Source organism: Scyliorhinus canicula, chromosome 17, assembly GCF_902713615.1.
Source record: "Scyliorhinus canicula chromosome 17, sScyCan1.1, whole genome shotgun sequence".
Lineage (NCBI taxonomy): Eukaryota > Metazoa > Chordata > Chondrichthyes > Carcharhiniformes > Scyliorhinidae > Scyliorhinus > Scyliorhinus canicula.
Genome location: NC_052162.1, coordinates 47,011,219 through 47,029,485, shown reverse-complemented (window position 1 = coordinate 47,029,485; position 18,267 = coordinate 47,011,219). Strand labels below are relative to the sequence as shown.

General features: G+C 49.1%; 1 protein-coding gene across 1 annotated transcript in view; it reads left to right on the top strand.

Moving 5' to 3' along the window:
* kif4 (kinesin family member 4) overlaps positions 1-18,267 on the top strand; it is a 99,016-nt gene that overhangs the window by 33,818 nt on the left and 46,931 nt on the right. Inside the window, 4 exon segments of the mRNA XM_038775033.1 lie at positions 12,964-13,108; positions 13,650-13,760; positions 15,271-15,354; positions 17,678-17,788. Of these exon segments, the coding sequence (XP_038630961.1) occupies positions 12,964-13,108; positions 13,650-13,760; positions 15,271-15,354; positions 17,678-17,788 (451 nt within the window).

Here is an 18,267-nt window from a genome sequence, read left to right as displayed (position 1 = left end):
CCTCAACAGAACCACATTTGAGGCCAATGTACATCTGAACCGTGTAAACAGTCAGTTTGTTGTTTTTAATAAATTTCAAGTACCCAATTAATTTTTTCCAATTAGGGGCAATTTAGCGTGTTCAATCCACCTAGCCTGCACATCTTTTGGGTTGTGGGGGCGAAACCCACGCAAACACTGAGAGAATTTGCAAGCTACACATGGCCAGTGACCCAGAGCCGGGATCGAACCTGGGACCTCAGCGCCATGAGACTGCAGTGCTACCACTGCACCACCGTGCTACCGCCCAACAGTCTGTTTGTTGAAATTTGGCTAACTGCCTAACCTTGAGGAAGCCTGTCTAGTTCTCTGCAACCACCTCTGGCACGCAGGACTTCCATATATCTTTGCATCTACATTTTGAGGAGTGAAATGGCTCTATTATCCACATTCTTTCGGGTCCTTACTACTTTTGGTGTATCAAAGATATTGTGCCCTGTGTTAGCGTAAGAGGCAGGGTGCCACGTGTTAAGTTCTGGTGCTTGGCCGATAGGAATGATGCACAGTAGAATGTCTAATTCTTGACTAGTTAGTTTTTGATTCTAAAATAAATGCGTGGCAAAAATAACTAAAATATATTACAAGCTACTGATCAATGACTATCCACTAATACGACTATCTCTCAACTCCTCGCGATAGCTGTATGGTAGATTTATACTGCTACCTGCTGGTCAGAGGTCGTTTACATCCACATTATATACATGATTGCTTATGCATATCGTCCCCCTCTTGCTAGCGAGTCTGCGAACATGTCTGCAGGTGTGAGGCCAGGGTTTCTTTAGAAGTCCACTGGGTTCTGGTACCTTCGCCTGCAGAAAAGATACACTCCGTGATCTCTCCCAGTTGTGTTGGCGCCTCCAGCTCTCTTTTTGCCTCCCCTATGATAGTGCCAAATCGGGGACAGTTCCAGTCCCCAGGGGCAGCATGTGTGCAGGAAGTGTCTCTAGATACAGCTCCTGGAAGCTCGTGTTTCACAGCTGGAGCAGTGGCTGGAGGCACTGGAGCATCCATGAGTCGGAGAGCATCATGGGTAGCACGTGTAGAGAGGTGGTCACACTGCAGGCTCTGACTCCACAGGCAGGAAGGGAGTGGGTGACCACCAGACAGAGCAAGAGAGCTAGGTAGGTAGTGCAGGAATATCCTGTGGCCTTTCCCCTGCAGAACAGATATACTGCTGAGGGGAATGGCTTCTCCGGGGCAGGTGGTAGGGAAGAGAAAAAGCAACAGCCAACTTGTGGCCCACAGTTGGTTCTGCTACAGAGGGGAGTGGTAAGAAGTGTGCCAGTGCAACAGTTGTAGGGGTAGACAGGTGTTTCTGTGGCTGCAAATGAGACTCCAGGATGGTATGTTGCCTCCCTGGTGCTAGGGTCAAGGATGTCTTGGAGCAGGTACAGGACATTCTGGAGTGGTCGTGGTACACATAGGTACAAATGACATAGGTTTTTTTTTAAAAATGGGATGAGGTCCTAAAAGCAGAATACAGGGAGCTAGGAAGGAAGTTAACAAATCTGACCTCAAAGGTAGTGATCTCAGGATTACTACTGGTACCATGTGCTCGTCGGAGTAGAAATGACAGGCTATATAGGATGAATACGTGGCTGAAAACGTGGTGTCAGGGGCAGGGTTTCAGATTCCTGGTGCATTGGGACCGGTTCTGGGGGAGGTGGAACCTGTACAAACTGGACGGATTACATCTGGTCAGGATTGGAACTGATGTCTGAGGAGGGTTTAAACTAATATGCCGGGGTGTGGGAGTCTAAGAGGGAGCAAGGACAAAAACAAAAGGTAGAAAAGTGATGACTGGAGAAACAAAGGGCAAAATTCAAACCGGGCAATAGAGAAAAATATTGGGAGCAAGACCAACAATGTGGAAAAAGACAACTTAAGGCTCTGTGCCGTAATGCACGGTGCATTTGCAATAAAGTGGATGAACTAATCACGCAGCTAGATATAAATGGGTATGATATAATTGGAATTACGGAGACATGGCTGCACGTTGACCAAGGATGGGATCTGAATGTCCCAGGGTTTTCAGTATTTGGGAAGGATGGGTATAAAAGAAAAGGTGATGGTGTGGCACTGCTGGTTAAAGAGGAAATTAGTCCGGTGTGCACCATGGAGTGAGTGGTCACACACAAGGCAGCTCCTGCCTAAGGTTACAGAAAAGAGCTCTTTTATAATCAATACGGGATGGGATTTTGATGAAAAGGTGTAGGTGAATGTTGGAGGAGTACTTTCCCCCAGGGATGGTATTTTCTTGGTTACCAGACCCGCAGAAACAGTGAAAGATTTGGCTGCAGCAAAGATAAAAGCCTCTTCCAGATTGCAAGCGGGGGAAGGGTGGCCTTAGAGGCCTCAAGCTCACTTGAGGGCCTTTATGAGAACTGAATTCTAGCAGCAGAGGGAACAACTATGAAAATATCTCACCAAGACCATTGAAGAAGTGGGGGCGGGACTTCCGGTTGCGGCGATGTGGAGCGAAGCCGCACGTTCGGTAGCTCCCGCTATTTTTGGACTTTCGGGCTCTTTTCAGGGCCCGCACCGGCGCTGATTCGGCTTTTCCCCGGGTGGGAACGCAGCCACTGTGCTCAGCGGCCGGTGGATGGGCTGGACTAGAAGTGGAGCGGTCATAAAGTCGACTTTGCAGCAGAAGGTGCGAGGCAGAAAAAACAACATGGCGGTGGGCGGGGAACCTGCAGCGTGGCAGCAGTGGGCGTGGGAGCAGCAGGAGCTGCTTCAGCGCTCCTTCAGGGAGCTAAAAGCTGAGATCCTGGAGCTGTTTAAGGCCTCGCTGGTCAAGCTCATGGCGACTCAGACGGCTCAGGCCGTGGAGATTCGAAAGCTGCGGCAAAAGGCTTCGGAGAACGAGGACGAGCTCCTGGGCCTGGCAGTGAAGGTGGAGTCGAACGAGGCGCTCCACAAGAAATGGTTGGCAGGGATGGACGAGATGGAGAACCGCTCCCACCGGAAGAACCTGCGGATTTTGGGCCTCCCGGAGGGGCTGGAAGGTTCGGATTTGGGGGCCTACGTGGTCCTGATGCTGAACTCGGTTGATGGGTGCAGGGTCGGTCAGGGGACCCCTGGAGCTGGAGGGTGCCCATCGAGTGCTGCTGCGGAAGCCCAGGCCGAACGAGCCGCCCAGGGCGGTGCTGGTCCGCTTTCATTGCTTGGTCGACCGTGAGTGCGTGTTGAGATGGGCAAAAAAGGAAAGGAGCAGCAGGTGGGAGAATGCAGACATTAGGATTTATCAGGACTGGAGCACGGAAGTGGCGAAAAGAAGGGCTGGCTTCAATCGAGCGAAAGGAGTGCTTCATAAGAAGGGGGTGAAGTTTGGCCTGTTACAACCGGCTCGTGTCTCGGTCATTTACAAGGACCACCAGCTCTACTTTGACTTTCCGGAGGAGGCCTGGGCTTTTGTCCAGGCAGAGAAATTGGACTTGAACTGAGGACTGGGAGGTTGGGGAAAGATGTACATTGTTTGGAGGCTCTGTCCTCCTTGGTATCCTTTTGTGCTTATTGGCTGTGTTTAATGTTGCCTTTTCGTTGCTCTGAGTTTTCGTCTTTTGGGGCTGTTATTTATTTACCGTGGCACTTTTTGTTGTTGTTTTTTTCCACCTGTGGATTGGGGAGCAGTGTGAGGTCCCGCTGGATCATGTGCCCGTCTTTTTCCCGTGTTTTGGGTTTAGGGGCGGGTTTCGGGATGGAAAGGCGGGCTTTCTTACAGCGCCAGAGGAGTTGGGGGCGGAGCCGGCACTGAGGGGGGGATTGGTGGTTGTGTTGCATTGGGGGGGGGGGGGTGTTTGTTGGTATGGCGGGAGTAGCCGGGGTCAGCAGGAGTCGGCTAACATACGGAAGTACAATGTTAGGGGTAACGCAGCTTGGGGGGGGGGGGGGTACCGGGTTGCTGCTGCAAGGGCCGTAGTGGAACGGCTGGTGAAGGGGGAGGTGGGTGGGGGGGGTCGGCCACCATGGGGAGTGGGGTTGGGGGGTTCCCTGGGCACGTGGTGGGTTGAGGGAGAGCTATGGCTGATCGGTGTGGAGGGAGGGGGAGGACCCCCCAGATTCGGCTGGTCATCACATGGAACATGAGGGGGCTGAATGGTCCGGTGAAGCGGTCCCGGGTCTTGGCACACTTGAGGGGGCTGGGAGCGGATGTGGCTATGCGCCGGGAGCGGATGTGGCTATGCGCCAGGAGACTCACCTCAAGGTTACGCATCAGGTGAGGCCAAGAAAAGGCTGGGTGGGACAGGTGTTTCACTCGGGGCTCGATGCGAAGAACCGAGGGGTGGCAATCTGTCGGTAAGAGCTTGTCATGTGTTGCGTCCAATGTGGTGGCGGACAGTGCAGATAGATATGTAATGGTGAGTGGTAGACGTCGGGGAACGGGTGGTCCTGGTCAATGTGTGCGCCCCCAACTGGGATGATGCGGGCTTCATGCGGCGAATGCTGGGCCTGATCCCGGACCTGGAGACGGGGGGGGGGGGGGGGGGGGGGGGGGTTTGATCCTGGGTGGGAACTTTATTTTATTTTTAAATAATTTTTATTGAAATTTTTCGATACAAACATTTACCCCTACTACATTTTAAATTATAACACAACAAATCCTCCCTGGAAAATCCTCCCCACGCCCTCCCCCGCGCGCACCCCCCCACCCTCTTTCCCCCCCCCCCCCCCCCCCCCCCCCCCCGCGCTACCAGTCTAGCAACCAAACCGTTTTTTCCCTTTCTGCCGATGGCCTCGGGCAGTCATTGCCCGCGACCCCCCGCTGACGTGCTCCCTTCGTTGCTATCCCCCCCCCCCTCCCTTCCCCCCCCCCCCTTTCTCCCCGGGTTGCTGCTGTTTCGGCCTCCAGTTCCTATCTCTGATCCAGAAAGTCAAGGAAGGGCTGCCACCGCCGGAAGAACCCCTGTACCGACCCTCTCAGGGCGAATTTGATTCTTTCCAATTGGATGAAGCTTGCCATGTCGTTTAACCAGGTGTTAACACTTGGTGGCCTTGTGTCCCTCCACTGAATCAAGATCCTTCTCCGAGCTACCAAGGACGCAAAGGCCAATATTCCGGCCTCCCCTGCCTCCTGTACTCCTGGCTCCACCCCAACCGGGTGGGAACTTTAATACGGTGCTGGATCGCTCTAAGGCCAGGACGGTCAAGAGGCTGGTGGCGGCCTCGGTGCTGAGGGGGTTCATGAATCAGATGGGAGGGGTGGACTCTTGGCGGTTCTTGAAGCCGGGGAGTAGGGAGTTCTCCTTTTTCTCCCATGAAAGGCTTACTCCCGGATTGACTTTTTTGTTCTCAGTAGGGCGCTAATCCCGAGAGTGGTGGGGCAGGAGTATTCGGCGATAGCCATATCTGACCATGCTCCACCTTTGGTGGATCTGGAGCTGGGGGAGGGGAAGGACCAGCACCCGCTATGGAGGTTAGATGTGGGGCTTTTGGCAGGGGAGCAAGTGTGTGGGCGGGTCCGTAGGGGCATAGAGGTGTATCTGGAAGTCAACGTCAATGGGGAGGTGCAAGTTGGGGTGGTTTGGGAAGCGCTGAAGGCGGTAGTCAGAGGGGAGCTGATATCCATTCGGGCGCACAGGGAGAGGGCAGAGAGGAAGAGGCTGGTGGAAGAAATGGTAAGGGTGGATAGGAGATATGCGGATGCCCCGGAGGAGGGGCTTTTGAGGAAGCGGCCAATCTCCAAGGGGAGTTTGATATACTGAACACCCGGAAGGCGGAGGCGCAGGAGGGGGCAGAGTATGGGGAGAAGGCAAGTCGGATGCTGGCCCACCAGATCCAGAAACGGGAGTCAGCAAGAGAGATGGGGGAGTCACGGATGCAAGAGGGAACTTGGTGCGGGGTGGCAAGGACATCAATGGGGTGTTCAGATCCTTTTATGAGGGGCTGTACCGAGCAGTGCCCTCTAGGGATGCTGGAGGGAAGGACCGCTTTCTGGAGAGGCTGGAGTTCCCAAGAGTAGGGGATGAGCGGGTGGAGGGTCTGGGGGCCCCAATCGAGCTGGAGGAACTGATGGAGGCGCTGGGAAGTATGCAGACAGGGAAAGCGTCGCGACCTGACGGATTCCCGGTGGAAGTTTTCGGATCTGCTGGGCCTGCTGCTTGTGAGGACCCTGAGTGAGGCAAGGGGGGGGGGGGGGGTGCTCTGCCCCAGACAATGTCCAGGGCAATTATTTCTTTGATCCTGAAGCAGGACAAAGACCCCCTTCAGTGTGGGTCTTGCAGGCCGATTTCGCTCCTTAATGTGGATGTAAAGTTGTTGGCAAAGGTACTGCCCAGAAGGGTGGAAGGTGTAGTCCCGACGGTTATCCATGAGGACCAAACTGGATTTGTAATGGGGAGGCAACTGAATGCCAACGTACGGCGGCTCCTTAATGTTATGATAATGGCGCCGGCGGCTGGGGAGGCAGAAATAGTAGCATTCATGGAAGCGGAGAAAGCTTTTGATAGGGTGGAGTGGAGATACCTGGTGGGAAGTGTTGAGGAGGTTTGGGTTTGGTTCATCAGCTGGGTGAGGTTGCTGTACAGCTCCCCGGTGGCGAGTGTGGTGACGAACGGGAGGAGGTCGGAGGACTTTCGGCTTTCCAGGGGAACAAGGCAGGGGTGCCCCTTGTCTCCCCTGCTCTTCGCGTTGGCGATTGAGCCCCTAGCCATGGCGCTGAGGGATTCGAAGAGTTGGAGGGGGATTGTGCGGGGGTGGGGAGGAACACCGGCTGTCGTTGTACGCAGATGATCTACTGTTGTACGTTGCGGATCCGGCTGAGGGGATGCCAGAGGTGTTGAAGATACTTGAAGAGTTTGGGGACTTTTCGGGTTACAAGCTCAATGTGGGGAAAAGTGAGCTGTTTGTCCTGCACCTGGGGGATCAGGAGAGGGAGATAGGTGAGCTCCCGTTGAAGAGGGCTGAGAGGAGCTTTAGGTATCTTGGGGTCCAGATAGCTAGGACCTGGAGGGCCATGCACAGGCTTAACTTTTAGAGGCTGGTGGACCAGATGGAAGAAGAGTTCAGGAGGTGGGACGCGCTGCTGCTCTTGTTGGCGGGCAGGGTCCAGTCGATTAAGATGACGGTGCTCCCAAGGTTTTTGTTTCTTTTCCAGTGCCCCCCCATATTGATCCCAAAGGCGTTTTTTCAAAAGGGTGAATAAGTCTATTCTCGGGTTCGTGTGGGCGCGGAAGGCCCTGCGAGTAAGGAGGGTATTCTTGGAGCGAAGAAAGGAGGTAGGAGGTTTGGCATTGCCCAACCTATGTGGCAATGATTCGCAGGTGGGGGAGGGTGACACATGGAAGAGATTGGAGGTGGCGCCCTGTGTGGGTACGAGTCTGGAGGCTTTGGTGACGGCCCCAATTCCACTCTTTTCCCCCCCCCCCCCCCCCCCCCCCCGGCAAAGTACTCCACGATTTCGGTAGTGGTGGTGTCCCTCAATCTGGGGGCAGTGGAGGTGGCATAGGGGGGAAGTGAAGGCCTCAGTCTGGGCCCTGATACAGGGCAATCACCGTTTTGCACCGGGGAGAATGGATGGTGGATTTTGGAGTTGGCACAGGGCAGCTATCAGACAGATTGGGGCCTCTTCCTTGATGGGAAGTTCGTGACTCTGGGGGGGCAGTGGAACCTCCCCCCTGGGATCGCTTTCAGCTATATGCAGATCAGGGTATTTGTTAAGAGGCAGGTGGAGGAGTTTCCGCGGCTGCCGCCAAGGGGGGTGCAGGATAGGGTGCTCTCGGGGACGTGGGTCGGTTAGGGAAAGATCTTGGCAATTTATCAGTTGATGCAGGAGGAGGCGTCAGTAGAGGAGCTCAAAGCGAAGTGGGAGGAAAAGATTGAGGATGGAACGTGGTCGGACGCCCTGGAGAGGGTGAACTCTTCCTCTTCTTGCGCACGGCTCAGCTTAATTCAGCTGAAGGTGCTGCATAGGGCACACATGACAGGGGCCAGGATGAGCCGGATCTTTGGCGGGGAAGATGGGTGCGGGAGGTGTTCGGGAGGCCCAGTTAACCACACCCTTGGAGGGGTTTTGGAAGGGGGTGGTGGGGACTTTGTCTGAAGTGGTCGGGTCAGGCCGGGCTGGGGGATTGCGATTTTTGGGGTAGCTTCGGAGCCGGGAGTGCAGGAGGCGAGAGAGGCCGGCATTCTGGCCTTTGCGTCGCAAGTAGCCCGGCGCAGGATTCTGTTACGGTGGAGGGACACGTGGCCCCTGAGTTCGGAGGCCTGGAGTTCGGAGGCATGGATCAACGACATGGCTGGGTTTATCAAGCTGGAGTAAGTTAAGTTTGCCCTGAGGGGGTCGGTGCAGGGGTTCTTTCGGCGGTGGCAGCCCTTTCTTGATTTCCTGGCGAAAGGGTAGAGGGTGGTCAGTCTCAGCAGCAACTTGGGGGGGGGTGGGGGGGGGGATGTGGGTTCGGGGCTGGTTAAGGGGGTTTGATTTTGTGACGGTGGGCTTGTTATTTTCTTTCTTGTATTGTTGTTTGTTATTTATTATTCTGTTTGGGGGGGGGGGGAGTTCTTGTTTCAGTGTAGAACCACACCTTGTCTACTTTAACTGTGGGGAGAAAATTTGTTGTTGAAAAACTTGAATTAAAAATTATTTTTTTTTTTTTAAAAAGAGGAAATTAACGCAGTAGTGAGAAAGGATATTGGCTCTGACAATGTGGAATCTGTATGGGTAGAGTTGAGAAATACCATGGGGCAAAAAAACATTAGTTGGTGTCATGTATAGACCCTCAAACTGCAGTGGGGAGGTTGGGAATGGCATTAAACATGAAATTGGAGATGCATGTAATAAGGGAATATCGGTGATCATGGGTGATTTTTAATCTTCACATAGATTGGGCAAATCAAATTAGCCACAATGCCGTAGAGGAGGAATTCCTGGAGTGTACACGGGATGGCTTTCTTTCCCAATGTGGTGGAACCAACTAGAGAACAGGCCATCTTTGACTGGGTACTGTGTAATGTGAAGGGAATCATTGCCAATCTGGCTGTATGAGACCCTTTTTGGGGATGAGTGACCATAACATGATAGAATTTTTTATCAAGTAGGAGAGTGAAGTAGTTGATTCTGAGACTAAGGTGCTGAATCTTAATAAAGGAACTATGAAGATATGGGGCGCGATTCTCTGCTCCCCACGCGGCGTGGGAGAATCACGGGAGGGCCCCCCCCCCCCCCCCCCCCCCGACCAAATTCTTCTCTTCCCCCCCCCCCCCCCCCCCCCCCCGGAAGAATCGGCACTCGCCGTTTTTCACGGCGATTCGCCGACCCGGATGGGCCGAGCGGCCTGCCGTTCGTGGTCGTTTCACGATGGCGGCAAACACACCTGGTCGCTGCCGTCGTGAAACGGGAGTGAGAAGCCCGTTGGGGCTTGTAGGTGGCCTAGAAAGGAAAGAGCACCACGACTGTGCTCTGGAGGGGACAGGCCTGCGATCGGTGCCCACGGATCATCGGGCCGGCGTCCAAATCGGACGCACTATTTCCCCTCCGCCGCCCCGCAAGATTAGCGGCTGAGGGGAAAGATGGCCACCGCGCATGCGCGGGTTCGTGCCGTCAGCGTGACGTTCGTGACGTCAGCCGCGTATGCGCGGGTTGGAGCCGGTATCTTGGAGCGGGTTGGATACCGCGCATGCGTAGCTGATGTCATTAGGTGTGCCAGCCGCGTCATTCTCGGCGCGACGCCCCCGCGGTAGAGATTTACGGAGCGCCGCTCCTAGCCCCGCCGGGAGAGGAGAATAGGGGGCGAGGAGCGGCCTCCGAGGCCGTCGTCAAACTTGACCGAGTTCACGACAGCCCCTCCCGATTTTTCCCGGGAGCGGAGAATACCGTCCATGGGGTGTGCGCTGGCCTTGATAGATTGGGGAGTTATTTAAAGGGATGACAGTGGATAGACAATGGCAAAAATTCAAAGAACCCATGGGGGAACTACACCAACTGTTCATTCCTGCTTGCACAAAAGCAAAGGGGGAAAAAGGACCAATCCATGGCTTGCAAAGGAAATTAGAAATAGTATCTGAAAAAAGGAAGACGCATAAGATTGGCCAAGGAAAAATAATAGGTCTGAGGCTTGGGAGCAGTTTAGAATTCAGCAAAGAAGCACAAAGGGATTGACTTAAGAAGGGGAAAGTACAGTACAACAGGAAGCTTGCAGCAGGCATAAAGACTGGCACTAAATAGATATGTGAAGAGAAAGATTGGTAAGGGAAATGTAGGCCTCCTACACACAGAAACGGGGGAATGCATAGTAAGGGACAAAGAAATGGCTGAGCAATTGAATACGTTGGTTCTGTCTTCACAAAATAGGACACATCAAGTACCAGAATTGTTGGAGAATGAAAGTTTTAATGAGAGGGAAGAACTGAGGGAGATCAACATTAGCAGAGAAATGGTGCTGGGAAAATTGATGGAATTGAAGGATCCCCAGGGCCTGAGAATCTGCATCCCAGAGTGCTTAAGGAGGTGGCTCTGGAAATAGTGGATGCATTGGTGGTCATCTTCCGGAATTCTGTAGACTCTAGATTCTGGAACTGTCCCTGCAGATTGGAGGGCAGCTTGTGTCACTCCAATATTCAAAAAGGGAGGTAGAGAGAAAGCCGGGAAATTATAGACCAGTAAGCTTAATATCGGTAGTGGGGAAAATGCTTGAATCCATAGTGTCCTAGGCCCAACCATCTGCTTCATCAATGATCATGCTTACAAAATGTCAGATGTGGGGATGTTCACTGGGATGCGGGGATGGGTTGCAGCTTTCGTGACTCTCAGACGAGCAGTCCACGTGCAAATGCAGCGAGATCTGGACATTATCCAGGCACAACTGACAAATGAGATTTGTGTCACAGGTGCCAGGTAATGACTACTTCCATTGGGAGAATCAAACAATTACCCCCTGACATTTAATGGCAGTAAGATCAGTGAAACCCCTGGGGATTACATTGACCACAAACTGAATTGGACTAGCCATATAAGTACTTTGGCTACAATAGCAGGTCAGAGGCTAGGAATCCTGATGTGTGTGATGGAATACTCCCCACTTGCCTGGATGAGTGCAGCTCAAACAACAGAAGAAGCTCGACCATTATAGGACAAAGTAGCTCACTTGATTTGGCGCCCCTTCCACAAGCATTCATCCCTCCACTGCCAAAGCATGGTAGCGGCAGTGTGTACCACCTACAAGATGCACTGCAGGAACTCTCCAAGGCTCCTTGGGCAGCACCTTCCAGACCCACCATAACTACCATGTAGAAGGACCAGGGCAGCAGATACCTGGGAATACAACCAGGGGGTTCCCCTCCCAAGTCACTCACCGTCCTGACTTGGAAATATATTGCCGTTCCTTCACTGTCGCTGGGTCATAATCCTGGAACTCCCTCCCTAATAGCACAATCTGTACCACATGGACTGCAGCAGTTAAAGAAGCAGCTCACCATCCCCACCTTCTCGAGGGCAATTGGCAATGAGCAACAAATACTGGCCTGGCCAGTGAGCCCACCTCCCTGTTTTTAAAAACAAAATTAATTTTTAAAAAGTGTCTTTTCTGTCACCACCTGTCCCAGTCTTGCAGTGTTCCTTAGGACTTGGCCAGCTTAGTCTGTGGTCGTGCTACCAAGCCACCCTCTTGGTGATGGACATTGAAGTTGTGCCCCCCCCCCTCCACTCCGAGTATATTTGTGCCTCCAAATAATATTCAACATGGAATACCGATTTCATCTGCTGATGTGTGGTAATCAGCAAGAACTTTGTTTGACCTGGTGCCTTGAGACTCTCTGGTCCAGTCTGTGTGAAGACTCCATCACCACTCCCTTCTGATGACATACAACCTCTGCTACGTCCACCCTGCTGATGGGACAGCGAGGTGATGGTGGTGCCTGGGACCTTGTCTGTAAAGTATGACAACTTTGTTGGGTGGTTCTTTGATTAGTTTGTGTGCAAGCTCCTTAATTTGGCACAAACTCCCCGGATATTGGAAATGTAGAATTTACAGTGCAGAAGGAGGCCATTCAGCCCATCGAGTCTGCACCTGCTCTTTGAAAGAGCACCTTGCCCGAGCACCTCCACTCTATCCCCATAACCTAGTAACCCTACCCAACATAAGGGCAATTTTGGACATTTAAGGGCAATTTAATATGGCCAGTCCACCTAACCTGCACATCTTTTGTGGGAGGAAACCGGAGGACGCACACACTGAGAATGTGCAGACTCCACACAGGGGGCGCCCAAAGCCGTGAATCGAACCTGAGACCGAGCTGTGAAGCAATTGTGCTAACCATTATGCTACCGTGCTGCCCAACCAGGAGGACTTTGCAGGGTCAACAGAGCTGCATGTTGTTTCTGCTGCCTAGGTCCATCTGGTTTAATTCCTTTTTGTAAACTTTGTAGTGGTTGGATACAAGGTTTGCTAGGCTATTTTGAGGGCATTAAGACTCAACCACATTGCTGTAGATCGATCGTCTCACACAGGCTGGCAGATTTCCTGCCCTAAACCAGATGGGTTTTTATGTTAAATCTATAATGGTTTCATGATTATTATTAGACTTTTCATTCTAGATTTTTTTAATTTAAAATTTGAACCCGAGTTGCAATGTAATATAGGCAGTGTTCATTTAAAAAATTGCGCTAATTTGTCATAGTTTTATTTGCATATGAAATACCAGTCTCCCCCAAGTGTCGGAAGAGAAAGAAACCGCAATGTAATATAGGCAGTGTTCATTTAAAAAATTGCGCTAATTTGTCATAGTTTTATTTGCATATGAAATACCAGTCTCCCCCAAGTGTCGGAAGAGAAAGAAACCGCTGTAAATAAATACTCATTGTTCAAAGGGGACAAAAGGTTATGCTTCAGACTGATATTTGAATATGAGCTGCTTTTGAGAGCAAATGACAATGTGCATTCTGAATCCAGTAACTGAAGGCAGTAACTTTAAGGATTTTAATGTTCACAGGGTTAGTGAGCGCCGACGGAAGCGTCTGCAGGAGTTGGAAGCTGAATTGACCAATCTTAAAAAGAAGTTGCTGGAGCAATCAAAAATGTTGAAATTCAAAGAGAAGACTGAAGGGACTGTGGGTAAATTGAATCAAGAAATTCAGGTACAGTACCTCCTGTGTATGCAGTTTCAATAGATATAACATTTCTACTTTCATTTGCCTATGTCGACAATTTGCCAAGTTTCTAACTTAAACCAGATCTTAACGGGGGCCTCACGGTAGCATGGTGGTTAGCATCAATGCTTCACAGCTCCAGGGTCCCAGGTTCGATTCCCGGCTGGGTCACTGTCTGTGTGGAGTCTGCACGTCCTCCCCCTGTGTGCGTGGGTTTCCTCCGGGTGTTCCGGTTTCCTCCCACAGTCCAAAGATGTGCGGGTTAGGTGGATTGGCCATGCTAAATTGCCCGTAGTGTAAGGTTAATGGGGGGGATTGTTTGGTTACGGGTATACGGGTTACGTGGGTTTAAAGTAGGTTGATCATTGTTCGGCACAACATCGAGGGCCGAAGGGCCTGTTCTGTGCTGTACTGTTCTATGTTCTATGTTAACAATCTCAACTATACTGGTCCAATTTGCACATGTTCTTCAATTCTTCAAAACATCTTTTTGAAGGATGAAAGCTACACTGGCCTTTTTCTCTTGCAGGCACTGAAGTATCAGCGGGTTCAGTTGATGCGGCAAATGAGAGAGGAAGCTGAGAAGTCTCGTAAGTGGAAAGCAGAAAAAGACAAGGAAGTTCTGCAACTTAAGGAAAAAGTGAGGCTGTTTATAATATCTGGAGTTTGGTTAAATTGAAGATTTTGGGCTTTTCCTGCTAGAAACAAAAATCAATTCACAGTGTATACTTCTCAGCATTTTAGAAAATATGGGGTGATTAAATTGAAACATGTCAAGTTATAGAGACGCTTTTTCACTCGTATGGAACTCTCTATCTTAGATGTCTAAGTAGATTTAAGTCTGAAATTAATATGTTTGGGGGCACATGGGAAAACATGACAGTCACCCAAGGCCTGAGCTGTGAGGTAGCGGTGTTAACCAAGCCACCATGTTGCCTTTTGTGTGCATGGATATCCAGTTCCCCCTCAATATTAGCCAATTGCAGATTTTTTTAAAATAAAAAGCTCTTCCATTCTTGGCAAGTAATCTTGCATTTCTCCACAATGTACCCCATCTGCCACATTGTTACCCACCTACTTGTGTTACCCACCTTCTTAAGCCTATCTGTTGTGCCTCCCTTCCAACTTAATTTTCTACTTTATAATGTATCTAGGTTTGCAGAAAAAACAAAAATATTGGTCTGATTCACTGATCTTCTAATTCTAAGTAGCTGAGGGCCAAGCACTGATACTTGCAGTACTCCACTCATTGCAGAGCTGAAAATAACTTTTTGTTCAGACTGATTTTGTCAATTAGCCACCTATCAATCCATGTTAATATTATCCACAATTCTATCCGTCCTAATTTTAAGATCTCGTATGTTGATCTTTATAGAATATCCAAATACACTTATTAACTTGTTTCCTTTAGTCACCCTGTTTGCTACTCCCTCCACTCTCCAAATACTTTTCAAATGAAATATCCCTTTTTGTTAACTCTCTTCTAATTGTATTGTTTTTTTTCCCCAAATGCCCGTTGCCACATCCTGACTAGATTTTAGCATCTTCCATAATACTGGTCTCAGTCCATCTGGCCGACTTTGGTCTAATTTGCCTTCTTGATAAGATTACACTTGCTACTTTCTAATCTGCAGGAAGCATTCTGGAAGATCAAAACCAGTCTACCCATTATCCCTGTAGCCATGCATTTAAAATCCGAGGGTGAATGGTAATCCAGTCACGGGAATTTGACAGTGAATGGTAATACATTCAGTTTGATAGTTTTTGCCCCGTTAATTTCTTTAGCATTTAATACTTCTAAGAGTCATAATTTTGGTGGTTCCCTCCTATTTCTATTATGCACTTTTGTTGTCACTTACGAAGGTGGACACAACAGTACTTTGATCAAATATTTTGTTTTCTATACTTGTTTCTCTATCTCTGTTAAGGGACCCAGATTTAATTTTGCTAATTTTGTCTGTTTTACAAATTTGTAAAAGTCTCTAGCAATATAAAAATGTTTTCCTGACCTTTTACTTTATGAATGGGGAATAATTCATGTGTACTAGTCTCCAGCCAATTACAACAGAATAGCTTTATTCAGAATGGCATCCATATTAAATTCACTGATCCTGGATGGAAATGATCTATTAACCTTTTTTCTTTCTTAGGACCGCAAAAGACAGTATGAGCTACTGAAACTAGAACGAAGCTATAAACAGCAAGCCAATGTATTGAGGCGCAAGACTGAAGAGGTGAGGTTGATCAGTTAGTTGTTAAAATTTTTTTTACCCAATTCATTTGGGTAAATGAACTGACTGTCCAGACTGTGGAGTCTGCACGTCCTCCCCCTGTGTGCGTGGGTTTCCTCCGGGTGCTCCGGTTTCCTCCCACAGTCCAAAGATGTGCGGGTTAGGTGGATTAGCCATGCTAAATTGCCCGTAGTGTCCTAATAAAAGTAAGGTTAAGGGGGGGGTTGTTGGGTTACGGGTATAGGGTGGATACGTGGGTTTGAGTAGGGTGATCATGACTCGGCACAACATTGAGGGCCGAAGGGCCTGTTCTGTGCTGTACTGTTCTATGTACTCTATTTTTTCCAATAAAGGGGCAATTTAGCGTGGCCAATCCACCTACCCTGCACATCTTTTGGGTTGTGCGGGCGAAACCCACACAAACACTGGGAGAATGTGCAAACTCCACACGTACAATGACCCAGAGCCCGGATTGAATCTGGGACCTCGGTGCTGTGCGGTAGAAGGGCTAACCCACTGCACCACCCTGCTGCCCTGTTCGTTGTAAAAATGAGGTGGAAGGAAAGATCCAAATTCTCTTTAGTATAGAAACAGACAGTGGTTGATTTATTATTGTCACATGTATTAGTATACAGTGAAAAAATATTGTTTCTTGCATGCTGTACAAATAACACCTACAGGGAAGGAGAGATTACAGAATGTAGTATTTATGTAGTACTTGATCTTTTAAAATTTATGATTTTCATTTGGCCAGTTAGTTTGAGTGCCCCACTCCAGGACTGTGGTGTAGGAGTGTTGTGTATGCCTTTGGTTGAGATAATTATTGAACATTTATGCTCTCCGTTCAGGGATTCAATGAAGGAGAGGTGTGTGTCCGGCTGTTCTAACCAGCATTTAAGAGAGATTCAGCTGGTCACTTGCTGTTTAATTGCCTGCTGCGCTTAACCGATGGAGCATACAACTACATGTCATTAGTGATCCTTGCTGTAAAGAATTCTGAAATGTTCAGAGAGCATACAAAGCATACAAGTTTCTTTTGTTGTCCCTTCATCTCTCTTCCCTGTTGCATCCTCTGGTGATCACCTGCAGATGGTTTGTTTTCACGTTCATTGCACTTTATGAAATAAGATTTGTATCCAGGCTTTTCTTGGGTTACTTTTCTAAAATCTCCAGAGCCCTGAGGCCATACGATGTAGGTACAGAGCATGCCATTCGGCCCATCTAGTTTGCTCTGCTATTCAGTGAGATCAACTCTACTTTCCCACATCCTCATTATCCTCAAGAGCCATGATTCACTTACTGATTTAAAAATCCTGTGTCTCTGTCTTGAACATGCTTCATGAATCGCCCTCTGGTAAAGAACTCCACAGATTCACTACTCTCTGGAAGAAATTCCTCCTCATTTCTATCTTAAATGGGTGACGCCTTACACTTTTTAAAATTAGGCACTCTGGTCCTAGACACTGCCATCAGGGGCCACAGCTACATAGTCGGTCAGAGTTTTACAGCACAGAACGAGGCAATGGTGCCTGTGCTGGCATTGAAACTTGTAATTAATCATAAAATTACATGAAATGGAGATTCTTATTGTTACTATTCTGTCTCTAGGGTAGGGCTTCCCAAACTGTAGATCACAACTCCACAGACATGATTTTGGGGTCACTAGGTCTGAGACAGCAATGAAGCCTTGCTTAAAAACTTCCCTCACCCATCCAATGTTTGACTCTAGGTGTGCCCCCCCCCCCCCCCCCCCCCCCCCCCGCCAACCTACCTTAATGTGTCGGAGAAAAGGAACTGTAATGTCATTCTGTTTAAATTCAGCATGCTCTTTTTTTCAAAAAGAGCTCTGATCAAAGTTCTGGGTGAAATTGCTTGACTTGGTACAAACATTTTTTTTAGCTGCTTTTTCTTGCTGCTGCTGTTGTGGGGGAAAAAATGAGGAAATTTTCGAAAAGGTTCCCAAGTGCTGATAACACTATTTTTACATTTAGTACAGTGTTTAGCACTGCTTCACATTGCCAGAGTCCCAGTTTAGATTCCTTGTTTGGGTTGCTGTCTGCAGAGTCTGCACATTCTCCTCGTGTCTGTGTGGGTTTATCAGGGTGCTCCAGTTTTCTCCCACAAGTCCTGAAAGACATGCTTGTTGGGTGAATTGGACATTCTGAATTTTCCCTCTTGTGTACCCGAACAGGTGCCGGAGTGTGGCGACATGGGGATTGTCAGAGTAACTTCTTTGCAGTGTTAATGTAAGCCTACTTATGACAATGAAGATTATTTATTCTTCTCTTAAATCTGTTGCTATTGCTTCCCTCTCTCTTTCTCCCAGGCAGCTGCTGCTAACAAGCGCTTGCGTGATGCACTTCAGAAACAGAAGGATGCTGCTGAAAAACGCAAGGATTCAAATAGAGGAATGGAAGGAACTGCTGCTAGAGTGCAGGTATAATGATTATAATGCTGAGTCTGTGGATTTGAGTATTTTAGAAACAACAGCAAAGGACCACCAAAATGTTGATGTAAATGTTGGTCCCTGGGAGAAATTGTCAAGGAGAATGAGGAAATGTTAGCAACATAAAACAAATTATTTTAATTTTTGTGCTTGTTTTCACAAAAGAAGACCAGTTACATATGAGAAATGGGTAATCCCAGGGCTCAAAAGTGAGGTAATTAAAGGATTTGATATCGGTTGAGGAAAAAAAATCAAGGGCCTTAAATCCCTAGAATCTGATGGCCTACATATAAAAGTGATGCCTACTGAGATGGATGAGCTGGCTTTAATTGATTTTGTTTTTCCCCCCAATTCATGAATGATGCCAGAAGATTGATTTAAAAGTTAGTAACTGTAACACTATTATTCCAGAAAGGAGGGAGAGGAAACTGCAGGCCAATTAGACAGACTGCAGTGGTTGGATAGTGCTG